This window comes from Macrobrachium nipponense, chromosome 7 (genome assembly GCF_015104395.2).
Source record: "Macrobrachium nipponense isolate FS-2020 chromosome 7, ASM1510439v2, whole genome shotgun sequence".
Lineage (NCBI taxonomy): Eukaryota > Metazoa > Arthropoda > Malacostraca > Decapoda > Palaemonidae > Macrobrachium > Macrobrachium nipponense.
Genome location: NC_061109.1, coordinates 25,345,291 through 25,358,781, shown reverse-complemented (window position 1 = coordinate 25,358,781; position 13,491 = coordinate 25,345,291). Strand labels below are relative to the sequence as shown.

The following is a 13,491-nucleotide window of genomic DNA, read 5'->3' as shown; positions in this document are numbered from 1 at the left end:
GACTTGCATGTTATTTTGGGGTTTTGACCGACTTGGAGAAGGGTTTACCTCTCCTGCTGGGTCCTCACCCTCTAAAAGAAGAAGATCTGGAAGGAGGGCCCCCTCAAAAGGGCTCCTGCACCGAGGGTTTCTCCTTCTTGGCCTTAGAAGAGAAGGCCAGTCGAGGTTTCCTTGCAGAATGAGCAAGCAGATCCTGGGTCGCCTTGGCTGAAAGAGAGCTTGAGATATCCTGGATGATCTTCTTGGGGAAGAGCTGAGAAGAGAGCTGCGAATACAAAAGCAAGGACTTCTGGGCGTGCGACACCGATTTTGTCAAGAAAGAGCAGTACACCGCTCTTTTCTTGACCACTCCTGCTCCAAACAACGATGCAATCTCGCTCGAGCCATCTCTTACGGACTTGTCCATGCAGGACAAAACAGTGGAGGTCTTCTGGCGAAAGAGCGTCCGGCGTCTGGGTCTTTCTGGCCAAAACTCCCAAGGACCAATCCAGAAAGTTGAAAACCTCCAAGACCCGGAACATTCCCTTCAAAAGGTGGTCAAACTCGTTCATCGCCCACCACGTCTTAGCAGAATTAAGGGCAGAACGTCTAGTGGCGTCCACCAATGAAGAGAAGTCCGAGTCCGCTGATGAAGGAAGTCCCAGGCCCAAAGGTTCTCCAGTCTCATACCAGAACCCCGTACGTCCCGTCAGCTTGGAAGGAGGGAAGAAAAGACTGTCTTCCCTGCTTCCTCCTTGGAAAGGAGCCACGAACCAAATCCCCTCAGGGCCTTCTTCATCACAATAAGGTCGATTACATCCTGACACAAGAGGAACCCTTTGCAATCCTGGAGGTAGAAAACAGTGAATGCGGAGATGGAGGAGCGGCAGGGCTGAGGGAATCTCCAAACTCTTGGAGAAGCAAGGCGGTCAGCTTCTTGTAAGCTGAGAACGAGGCAGCCTTGGCAGAGTCATCATCCGAGCCTTCCTGGTCCTCTTCCAACGAAGAACGAGGAGGGTCCTTAGCAGAGGAGGCGGTCCTGTCAGGAGAAGAACGCCTATTAGGAGAGGGGCGCCTACTAGAAGCCTGGCGCCTGTCAGGAGAGGAGAGCACATCAGGAGAGCGACGTCCAGTTGAAGACGAGAGCCAGCTGGAGACGAGGAGCCTGGGAGAAGAAGCGCGCTTACTAGGAGAAGAAAGCTTACACAAAGGAGAGCGCCTATCAGGAGAAGACCGTCTCCCATGAAGAGGGCGCCCACGAGGTTCTTGGCGCCTGCCAAGAAGAGAGCGGCTGCCAGGAGAAGAGCGCCTACTAGGAGAGAAGCGCATGCGAGGCACTTGGCGCCTGCCAGGAGAAGAGCGCCTGCTGGGAGAGGAGAGCCCGCAAGGTGACTGGCGCCTGTCCAGAAAAGAGCGCCTGTCCGGAGAATGGCGCCTGCCCGGAGACGAGCGCCTGCCAGGAGAGGAGCACCTGTCCAGAGGAGAGCGGTTGTCAGCAGAAGAGCGCCTGCAAGAAGACTGGCGCCTGGAAGAAGAAGGGCGCCTGCCAGGAGAGGAGCGCCTCTCGCGAGAATCACCTCGCTCAGGAGAAGAAACAACATCCGGAGAAGAGCGCCTACGGAGCGGAGAGCGCAAGTCGAGAGAAGGGCGCCTGGACTTCTTGATAGGGAGAGACGCCCTTCCTCCGACGAGAACTACCAGCCAAGGAGTCAGCGAGGGCCGAAATCTGCGCCTGGAGACCAGCTAGAATACGGGAAGGGGACTTCTCAGGCTCCTCTTCCAGAGAAGGAGAGCGAGGCAAGCGAGGAGAAGAGCAATCTTGAGATCTCCTGGGCCTCTTCACCTCCAGAGAAGGCTCCTCTGGAAAGAGTTCCGGGCTGGAAGCAAGGGAGCTGCAGGGCGCCTTCCAGTCTCTCTTCAAGGGGCGCGAAGCTTCCGGGGAGCTCCATCCACGCTTCGGCGAGGGCGAGGCAGACGAAGAGAAGCACTGACGTAGAATGTCCTTCTTGGGGCGGTCTGAGGCAGCCTGGGAACGCACATCAGGATCTGCCGAAGGGGCGCCTGACCGGTGGGGGTTCTCCCTAACCTTCCTGCGGCTGTCAACTTTCCTCCTCCACTGGGTCAGGGAGTCTGGAAGAGGTCTAGGCCTGGAAGCGCTACGGAACCGGTCAGACGCCCCCTCCACAACACTGGAGACACTGCACAAATCACTTCCACTGTCACTCTTACCTTTTTCCAAGGAGCGGATCTTGAGCTCCATCCTGCGGATCGTGGCTTTCATAGCAGCCACCTCCGAAGACGTATCCTCGGGTTCGACGCAGGGGGCAGGAGCTGAAACAGGGGAAGAAGGATCTGCTACTACTACAGGGTTAGGATCTAACTCTAGCTCACTAACACGAGACCTACTCGAGCTTCTGGAGGAAGCCTTACGAACCCTGTCCCTCTCCAACTTCCTCAAGTAGGAAGAAAGAGACTTCCATTCGTCCTCATTTAAACCCTCACATTCTTTACATGGGTTATTAAAAGCACATTGATTCCCCCTACACCTCATACATACAGTGTGAGGGTCTACCGAAGCCTTCGGTAGCCTCACCTTACATACATCCACAGAACACACTCTAAACACAGCAGAAGTTTTCTTAACAGATTCCAAGTCAGACATTGTTCAAAGAGAAATCCAAAGCAAAATCCAATACAGTCCACGAAAAGCGTATGCCAAGCCAAAAAAGATCCAGTACGTCACCAATAATCCGTCCAAAAAAGATCCTAGGCAAGCGAGAGCGAAATCAACTATCAGGAGGAACCCACAACAGGTGTTGTCGGTTCCAGCGACAGAGAAAATCTGATTAGAAAACGGGATTGGTTCATACACCCGCCAACCAGCGGCGGGAAGGGTAGACCACCTGACATACCTGTTGCGTGTGCCGCGAGATTTAATTCTGTCGGGAACGTCGGAGACTATAGCTAAGTATATATCTGACAGGAAAGTTCATGTACAAAAATGAACTTTACATTATTTATCTTATATTGACGTGAAACCAACAGTAAAATGTGTTCTTTCAAGCACAGTAGTTTTGATTAAAATGATTTTATCTAAATTTTATCTACGCTTGTGTTTGGTGGCATACGTTTGCTGGAGTTTTATCTTTGCTTGAACAGTTTTCTCAGCTTCAGTTATAACTAGGTTTAAATTCAACGGCATATTTCCCGATTGATCTTTGATCTATACTGATCTTTGATCTATAGCGAATAAAGTTATTATATTAAGATATCTCAGTTCTATTCTACATAACATCATTTATAAGAACTACGGTAATAGTGTACTATAGTACGATGATTGAAATACAAGCCAAATGGATGCTATCCAATTCGGTTCTACTTAAAAGAGAAAAAAAAGGGTTTCTTGTTCAGTTGTTCATGGCTATACACGGTTACCCAATGAGTATAACGTTAAAACCATACTTTCATCATTCTCTTTAGCTGTTTTTGAACTTATGTAACTAGAAGATGGGATAAAGTTAGGCTATTGTAATTTGGTCTCTCATAAAATCGGATGATCGTAAGACAAATTATCGTAACTTGTACACTACAGCTACCAGTAAACTGTATAAAACCTTATTATATCTTTACATACTCTAGACACCCAAAGGATTAAAGCTGGGCTTTTTTCACTTCACAGTATTTATAATACTATAATGTACTGTACAGTACTACTGTACTGCATAAATATAATTTTACTTATTGCGCCATTATGGGATTATGGCACCTTTGACTGGTCTAGAGTTTCGAAAGGTGTACAGCGGCTGTAGGCTTTAGAATCGCTTAGCGTCGAAAATCACTTAGCGTCGGCGGCCAGGAACGGGACCCCTGCCGCTAACCGAGGGTCGCCTGTAATGTATAACATTTAAAAGGATTTATAGAAAGACGCATATTTACTTTTTCTTCTGTGCTTATCTTAATTTTCATCACCATGCCATCTACGTAGCAGTGGCATCTCGAGCTAGTACAGTCGTACCTAAATTTTTGGCTCAAGTAACAAAGCCAAAAATCGACCGAGTTGCACAGTTATATTTTGTACTTCTATCCAATAGAAAAACAAACAAATTGCAGTGTTGCAAAATCAAATGTATACGCAAATTGTCTTTTAAAATAAATGTATGCAACAATTCTAAATACAATTTGTTATAAAAACGTGATTCAATAATATAAATCAAAATTTTATTATTCGGGCGTGACTGAACAACCTAGTGTCTTAAAATGTGAAGGACTGTTACAAAGACTTTAATTGGACATGTGTACATACTGCCACTGTATCATATTTATGTACACAAATAAAATAAAAACCCTGAAATACATTTTTCATGCACATTTTAAAACATAAATGCATGAAAACTTATAAAAAAAAAAAAGCTGAAGTTTCATTAACAAAATAAGTTATAATTAGCTCCCAAATTAATAAAATAACACCATGCATTTTTCAAAACATTAGTGGACAAGAACGAACATGAAAAACATCCTCTGACAACGTGGAGGGTAGTTACAAAAGCTACCTTAATTTGAATCATATTTGTGTAGAAAAATAAAAATACCCTAAACGTAATACATTTTCATACACATTTTAAACATAAAAGCATAAACATTGGTAAAATAGACACATCGTGTGCTAAATTTGCACTCCCTTTTTTTTTCTTTTAAACTCGATATTTTTGGAAGAGCGGCAGGCGGCGGCTTACAAGAACGAACATGAAAAACATTGTATTTGATAATGTGAAGGGCAGTTTCAAAAGCTGCCTTTGTATCATATTTCTGTGCAGAAATAAAAATACCTATACAAATACATTTTCATACACATTTTAAACATAAAAGCATGAACATTTATAAATTGACACATCCATAGCTAAATCTGCACTCATTTAACTTGATATTTTCGGCATAAACAGCGTCAGAGGCATATATTTTACCCTAATACCTATGTAGTAACTCTCAATAGCATTTTTTAAATATCATTTGCATAACCTTTACAGTCTGAACGGTATTTCTACAAATGTATGTACTCGTTAGACATAACGACGCTAGCGGCGCTGTTGACCGAAAATTGTGCTGAAAAAATACCTTAGAATGCCATATTTTTTTAATGAATATTTTTGCCAACAGCTGTAAAACCGATTCGCTGCTGAGCGATTGCACTGCTAACCGTGGGCTGCCTGTACTATGTTTTAATTTTAATAATAATAATAATAATAAAACTGTAATTACGAAATTTATGATAGCATTTTAAAGAAATAGGAGGAAAGAAGAGAGATCTATGTTGTATGTATGTATGCACTCCTATATCTTTACCAATCATTTATTTCTTTTTTTTATGTGTAATGTATTAAGATAACTTTTAAATTAAATTTCAGAAACTTTAATTTAATTTAAAAGCTAGTTTCATATTTAGGGAGCATGATTAGTTATATATTTAGTGTTCAAACTCTAGAAGTAAGCCTTTATTAGCATTTTTAGCCACCATCCCAAACTTACGCGAAACTTACCTTTGCACGAGGGGGTCTGAATCTGACCTCGTGTAAGTTCGGGGTATTACTGTAAGTATTACACCAACACTGTCACAGACTTATACCACAAATATGCGTGTACGTAGTATGAAATAATTCAATTTAAGCTGCGTTCCTTAGAAATGATTTACTGACCTGACTGACCTGACTCTCTCTGCCGCTGAATCTGGCGAAGCTTAGTAAGTGCATCAATCAACTGCTGGCGTTTCTCAGCAACTTGTGCCATCTTGCTGGCTACATGAGCCTTGGCCTCCTCATCATTGGGGTCAATGCTCTGCAACATAAAGAATTATGAAACTGTAAAATCATGAAGTTCACAACATAGTAATCACTAGCATCTCAGGCCCCCTGGAGAATAAGTTCAAACAACAACAGAAATAGATTCTTACACCTAATATTACCATCATAATTAAAATTTCTCCTTCAAATTTTTTCTATATGAGGTTAGATGTGAGGTAAGCTCTCTCCACTCTCTTCTGTTTTGGGCACTTTCAGCTTGAATTCCAGTTTGGTCCAGGTCTCCAACTATGTTTTTCACTCTAGGATTCTCTGGGCCTTTTCTGGCTAACTGCTCTTCTTCCCTACTTATCACATGTCCAAACAACCTCAACCAGTTGTGATTTCAGTATAGTAAAGTACTTTCATCCCTCTACATCCAAATCTGCAACATGTAACTTACCTTAAAAATAATTTTTTTTTTCTCTACAAAGCCATTACTTGTCATTTAGCCTTTTATGCATTAGTACAAAGTCAGATACTCTACCATTAGTAAGAAAAAGAACCATCAGTCCTTTATCACCATGGGTTAGTACAAGCACATCTGAATCTGACTCTCACACTTGGAGGGAGGTATGAGATTCCTAAATCGACTGGAGGTCTGGAAGACCTGATCATTCTTTTTGTTACTGAGGATTCTAAAAGAGGACCTAAGCCTCTGAAATGTTAGATATGTGGATTTTTAACACCCAGTCCACTGGGTATAAATACAGGCAGTCCCCGGGTTATGACGGGGGGTTCCGTTCTTGAGACGCGTTGTAACCCGAAAATCGTCGTAAGCCGGAACACCACCAAAAATCCTAAGAAAACCTTACTTTTTATGCTTTGGATGCATTATAAACTATGTAATCTGCATTCATATTGCATTTTGCATCAAAAACCTTAAAATATTGATTATTTTGCCTTTTTGGTCTCATATTTCTTCTGCCAGATGAGCATTGTAGGCGTTGTAACCCTGGAAATAATTTCTGATGAATATAATTGAAAAGCGCCTTAACCTTGGAACGTCGTAAGCCAAACCCGTCGTAACTCGGGGACTGCCTGTACAATGTAACATGTCCAGATTCACTGCACATATGGAAGTCAAAGCAACAAACCATGTCCGCCACATGAAATGGGTTTGTCCCCACTCCTCACTCCCCTTGCTGGAGAGAGGAGTAGAAGCTACTGAGAAGCAGATTTGTATGTTGTATGGAAATAAAAGTGCTGTAACATTATAACTGCAACGCTCACCTGCATATAGCCAGTTTCAGCGTATGATGTGGCTATTCTTCAAACTGCCTGTAGGTACTGAAGAAACAAAAAAAAAAAGAAGAAACAAGAGACCACTCAACTCACTCATTCTTCCTTCCTCATTATCATCTTAAGCAAGATACTAATTGTTCTACCATGGGCATTGGATGAGCTACACAACTTGCTGCGCAGCCACCACCTGACCCAAGAAAATTGTCCAAGGACCTGTGGGCAAAATCCTTCAGGTAGACGGAAGTGAAAGTAGTCTGACAAAGCCAGGAAACAGCATTCAAAATCATATGAACAGGCAAGTTCTTCTAAAATGCCTGTAAGCACAGTACTGATGAGCAGAACTAAACAAAATGGTGTTCTTGGACACCTCTTTCTTGCCTTGGCTCGTGCAAACAAAAAGTCTTTGAAACCTGGTCTTAGGTGATGAGTCTTTTTTAGATAACGCAGTGACCTGGTGGGCAAAGCAGTAACTCTTGAGGGTCGTTAACAAACTCCTTAAGGGAAGGAACAGAAAATGAAGCAAATCTGTCATCGTGAACTGAGGGATTTTGAGTCTTAGCCACGAACTCCAGGACAAATTCGAAAGCTACATGGGATGTTTGAGTTCCCTAGGTGAACAAAACTGCTCAAAGCTTTTGAACAATATTCAAAGAACTAACCCTGAGACTTTGTTTGAAAGATCAGGAAGTTCACTATCTGCTGAACAGAAGTTTTGAGTGGAGAGAAACCCCGTTGACGACACCAATCACAGCAGATGACCCACTTGCCCTTGTACATGGCTGACGAAGATCTCCTGAGGTAGCTGGACATCTGAGTTGCTGATCTGCAAGAAAGATTTGCTTGTAAAATATATTGAACAGTCTCCAGAAGTGAAGTGATAAGGACCCTACCAATTGATGGTGTCTCTCCATATAATGTTGGCAGAGAAAGGCGTGCTAAGGGGGAATCTCTCAGCACTGCTGAGAGAAGAGATAGAGGATCAAGGAACCATTCTATTTGGGGCCACAAAGGAGCTACAAGCGTCATGCCGAGATTCTTGGAACCCATCACAGGCAGTCCCCAGTTATCAGCTGGGGTTCTGTTCCAACAGCTTGATGATGAGCAAAAACTGTCAGTAACCAAAAATCAGAGATTTTCAGCGCTCATCAGTGCTGATAACCGGTTAAAGGCATCTATTTTAGATATGTATTGGCACCAATACTTTATTATTGGTGCTGATAACCCTAAATTGCACATTTTGGCACCGAAAATGCTAGACAAGCCCCAAAAAACTGGATCACCAATAAAATGGGAGTGTCTGTACTCTCTTCAAGACATGACAGATCAGGCAGAAAAGAGGGAAGGTGCAAACTTCCAGGTTGTCCCAAGTATGCTGAGAAGCGTCCTCCACCCCAGCAAAAGGATGTGGCGAAGAGGTCTAGCATGGGTCTTCCTAGTAGACAGAGGAGATGATAGGATAACCCCAGAGGATGTCCTGTGATAAGATGCTCTATGCAAATACGGGCTAAGTATCCTACTGTCAACTTGTGTGCTGTAAAGGAATTCACACCATAGACAGCACACATGTCCTTGCATTGCCAATGGAGTGCACATTGCCAAAAGAGGAAACATCCTATGAGGAGATCTCTTATGATGACATAAGTTTAGTATGTTGCTCAATCCAGATGTCATATGGTGATAGGACACCAACCCCCCACCCCATACAGAAACAACTTAATACAACCCCATTACTATCAATTTTGCATGAGTAGCTATTAAGGCTTGAGGTAGCTGAGTAGTTGAGCCATAAAACCATAAACTCAATGATGAGAAGGATCCCACTTCAGCTTGTTGAAATCACTACTTGAAAACATGTCTAAAAAACTATTGTGAATATAAAAAAATGACAAGCTCTCCATTAGTTAAAAAAAAAAAAAAAAAAAAAAAAAAAAAAAAAAAAAAAAAAAAAAGAAGAAGAAGAAGAAGAAGAGGATTTACTTGTTGAGATGGAAAGAAAATAGGGGTGTGGGATGTAAGAGGATGGAGACAAAAGAAGTGACAGCCTCCAAAACTGAATGAAGAACCATTTTCTGTTTCCATATTAACTGTGTTTGTTTGTTTGAATGGGGTTTTTACATTACATGGAACCAGTGGTTATTCAGCAACGGGACCAATGGCTTTACACGTCGAGAGTGAACTTCTATCCCCAGAAATACACATCTCTAACCCCTCAGTGGAATGCCCGAGAATCAAACTCACAGCCAGCGAGGTGACAGGCAAAGACCAAATTAACCACGCCACTAAGGCACTCTAAAGATGTTGCAGTTGCCTTAATCTCATGAAATATTTAACTTTTAACCTGGGTTGCCCTTTCCTCAGAATAAAGGAGTAATAGAGTGATGGTTCTTCCTTTTCATGCTGGTTTTGAAGCATCAGTGCTTTGTGCAGATGCAAGAAAAGCTAAACTAAAAGTACATAACAGTGTATAATGATCTACCCTATGCATTTAAGCCATATTTTTTAGCTCTTCGTGTTCCAACTATTCAAACCACCCATTTTCTTTTGAAGCAATCATGTTTCTGATACACTGAATAGCACAGGCTTATACATCTATCAATATTTGGTTCTTTTTAATAGTAATAGCTTTCCACTTCAACCAGACTACTGATATAGCCTCTTTCTTACTATTCTACCAGCAAAACCCATTGTGTCCCAAGTTAACAGAAATGGAATACCTCTTTGTAAGCCACACCTTCGACCACAACAGTTCTCCACCCGCCTCTCTACTCTGTTTATTCTTTGCATATTCAATTTTAGGCATTGTAAATCCATTACTTCATTTATATTTTGCAATCCTGAGCTTTACTTGTAACAATTTGTTACACTGGGTACACTGTCCCAAGTTCACCCAAACACTTATCTTAAAGCATCCATACAAACACTTCTTGACTGAACCTTTCCGTTGCTTCCTTTCAGATCACCATAAACTCTGTTTTTTTTTTTTTTTCATAATGATGTGTGACCTTCTCCCCATTCTACTCCTTCATCTTTTAGATATTTATATAACCTCTTCCTCCAATTCAGTAATTAACATCATGTCAACACAATGCACTAATAGGCCATCCCTTTTTTAAATTCCTTTGTAGTTTCCATTATTATGATTAATAATAAAGGTCTACAGAGCTGATCATTGACTAACAACAACATTCATTTCCACGCCATCTATAAACTTCCCAGTCTTTATTCTTAAGCATGTTATGGTGGCATAACATATCTAAGTCTATCCTGTTCCCTCTGTCTTCGTAGTACCAAACTAACTTTGTCTTGCGCGTTGTCAAGTGTTCTCTGATGATAATTATGATGATGGACATTAGCAAAATGACAATAACATTAACTTTATTATTTTTAATTTTACTGTTTAAAATTTATTTTTTTAAATATCAAGATTGAAAATTTCTCAAACAGTAAAGCATGGAGTAAATAGAAAGCAAAGACAATGAAAAAATCTTTTAAAAACATACCACTCAAAGAAAATGTTTTTACATAAGTTACACGAGTTCCACGTTGGCCAAGTCGATTTCCCGCTCGGCTACCAATCTGGTGGTCCGGAGTTCGATTCTCGGCTCAACCAACGCGGAACCAGAGGAATTTATTTCTGGTGATAGAAATTTATTTCACGATATTAATGTGGTTCAGATCCCACAAAAAGCTGTAGGTCCCGTTACTAGGTGTCCAATTGGTTCCTAGTTACGTAAAAATATCTAATCCTTCGGGCCAGCCCTAGGAGAGCTGTTAATCAGCTCAGTGATCTGGTAAAACTAAGATATACTCAACTTTTTACATAAGCTACAGATCTCCATGAAGAAGAATTAGAAAATATTTTAACACTAATAATGGTTGTTTGCAGAGCTGCTATGGCTCCCACAGCAATGGTTTCCTTTCTGTTACCTAGCTGTCCAACTACAGTAGTACCTCGAGATACGAAATTAATCCGTTCCGAGGCGCCCTTCGTATCATGAGGTTTTCGTATCTTGGACCATATTTTACATGTAAAATGGCTAATCCGTTCCAAGCCCTCCAAAAACACCCCAGTAAATTTCATAATAAAGCTAAATTGACCTATAAACAATGAAATGCTACAACAATTTGGACCATTCAATACCTAACTTAATAACAAAATGCAAATTAACCTGTAAATAAAGTGTATTAGTGTACATGGTATACAAGAAATACTGTACGTAAAATGTGGAAGCTTACCTTTCGAGTGAGGCTATCTTCGAAAGTGGCGGCAGAGGAGGAGGAGGAGGACAAACAGCAGATACGTACGTACACTTAACTTTATGAAACCACATAAAAAAATGTAAGGAACACATACATAAACTAAAATTTACGAAACACATTAACAAAACTGTAACACTTAACTTTACAAAAAAGGGATTTTGACGTAGGAAAAATCTATTTCTGGGTGAGGAAGCCATGTCGCCCAGTGAAATAGGTTCCTTTAGCGCTACAGTGGTCCCCCCGTATTCGCGGGGGATGTGTACCAGACCCCCCCGTCAATAGTTAGAATCCGCGAATGTTTGGAACCCCTATAAAAACGCTAAAAACAGCCTATTTTGTTAGTTAAAACTTAAGAAAAACCACTAAAAATTTTCATACTTGGTTTTTTTAATAGTTTTATCACAAAAAGTGCATTTTATGATGAAATTGATAACAAAAACCAGGAATTTGTGGATATTTCTCATAGAAAAATACCGCGAATGCGTGAATTTTCCGTGAATAATGCAGGGAAACGTTCCCGAGAGAAATCCGCGAATGTGTGAGTCCGCGAATCCAGAGAACGCGAATACGGGGGGTCCACTGTATTTCTAAGGTAAAATATTGCTATAATACCGGAGAACTGCTAAATTGGACATGCCAGAATATTCTGGCTCGCTCACCTTTATTATAAGGTGTCGGTATGGTTCTGGGGCGAGTGAAAACCACTACCACGGGACCCTCTCCAATTAGCCTCTCCTACATCAAAAACCCTCCAGAAAAGGGGAGCCGACCTACGGCTCACTACCTACTACCGTGTAGGTAACGGCTGTGATGTCATTCCTTTAGATAGCCCTACTAGAGAAGCACGCGTTTTCTTTGCTCTCTTGTGTTTTTTGCTTTTTTGGCTTATTATTCGTTATGGATCGTCAATCTCCTTCTGCATCCAAGTTAAGTACTGGTTTTATCTTTGACACTATCTAGGGAGTGTTTTTGGCCTTCGTGACCATTTTATTTAGGTTTTTAGGAGTCGTCGCCACACGCGGCGGTGGCTCCGAGCCGCCATTAGAGCATCCCCCTTTGTGTCTCCTTCGGTTTCACGTGGTCTCCCATACCTAGTGAACCAAGTTGTGATGACAGTATGTTTTTATCAATTTCCGTGTTTTGGATGCTGTTTTTGACGATCATGAATATGTTTTTGTATTTATTTTATTTTATGAGCTGGCACGGGGGTTTCCTTCCAAACACGTGTCTTTGTTTCGTGCCTCATCTGGAACTATCATTATATTTCATTCATGTCTTTATTTTGGTTAAGATTCTAGTTTATTTTGTTTCTTTTAGCTAATCCTAGCCTACCCTGGCCGCCTGTCCTACGATTCTTCGTTACGGCACTAGGCCAGCTGCTGGAAGTTCCTGGTTAGGCCCATCCTTATCGGGTGGTCTTACTTGGTTCTCCTAGGACATCACTGTTCCTCTTCCTTATTTTTCTTTCCCTCCCCCCCCCATGTTCAGTACATATTTTATCGTTTTACATTTGTATATGTTTACTATATGTGTTTACGGGTCGGCTAGGCTAGTCCTTAGGCCTCCCTGTCGGCCATCCTCGTGGTCCAAGCAACCGCGAGGGAGCCCAGTGTTTGGTTGCCGGCTGTAACGCCGTACTTCAAGACCCTTGTGGGCACGACGTTTGCCGGACCCACGCCTCCTGCGCCGTTCAACTCGAAGGTTCGATAGTCTGACATCATGAGAACTGTTTCGCCTGCTACAACCTAGTCAAACGAGTTACCTCCGATGTAAGTTACCTCTCCTCACGGGGTTTACATCTGCCTTTAGGGTGGTCATTCATAATTAACATGGTACGATTTTGAAGATACTATAATTTTTTAGCATTAATTATAGAATATTAAGATAAGTTCAAGGTTAACAATATTCTTTTCTTACAGGCCTTGCAGTCTGTTTGATTTTTTCTTTTTTTATTTTTAACTTTTTTTTACTTTGTTTACTTTTACGTAGTTTTTTTTTTTTTTTTTTTTTTTTTTTTTTTTTTTTTTTTTACAGAATTTCAACTTCATCACCACTTTTCAACTTTCTGTTTATCACTTGGTTCTTACTTTTTGCTTTCAACTTCCTGTTTTTCATCACTTGATTCTTCCTTTTTGCATTCAACTTTCTGTTTTTTATCACTTGGTTCTTCCTTTTT

The 13,491-nt window shown here is 41.5% G+C and overlaps 1 protein-coding gene across 3 annotated transcripts in view; it reads right to left on the bottom strand.

The window, feature by feature from the left end:
- The window catches only part of LOC135217132 (uncharacterized), a 374,498-nt gene that overhangs the window by 163,814 nt on the left and 197,193 nt on the right, over positions 1–13,491 (bottom strand). For all 3 annotated transcript variants that reach the window (XM_064252839.1, XM_064252840.1, XM_064252841.1), the window contains one exon: positions 5,670–5,808. In XM_064252839.1, coding sequence (XP_064108909.1) covers positions 5,670–5,808 — 139 coding nt within the window. The remainder of the gene's footprint in view (positions 1–5,669; positions 5,809–13,491) is intronic.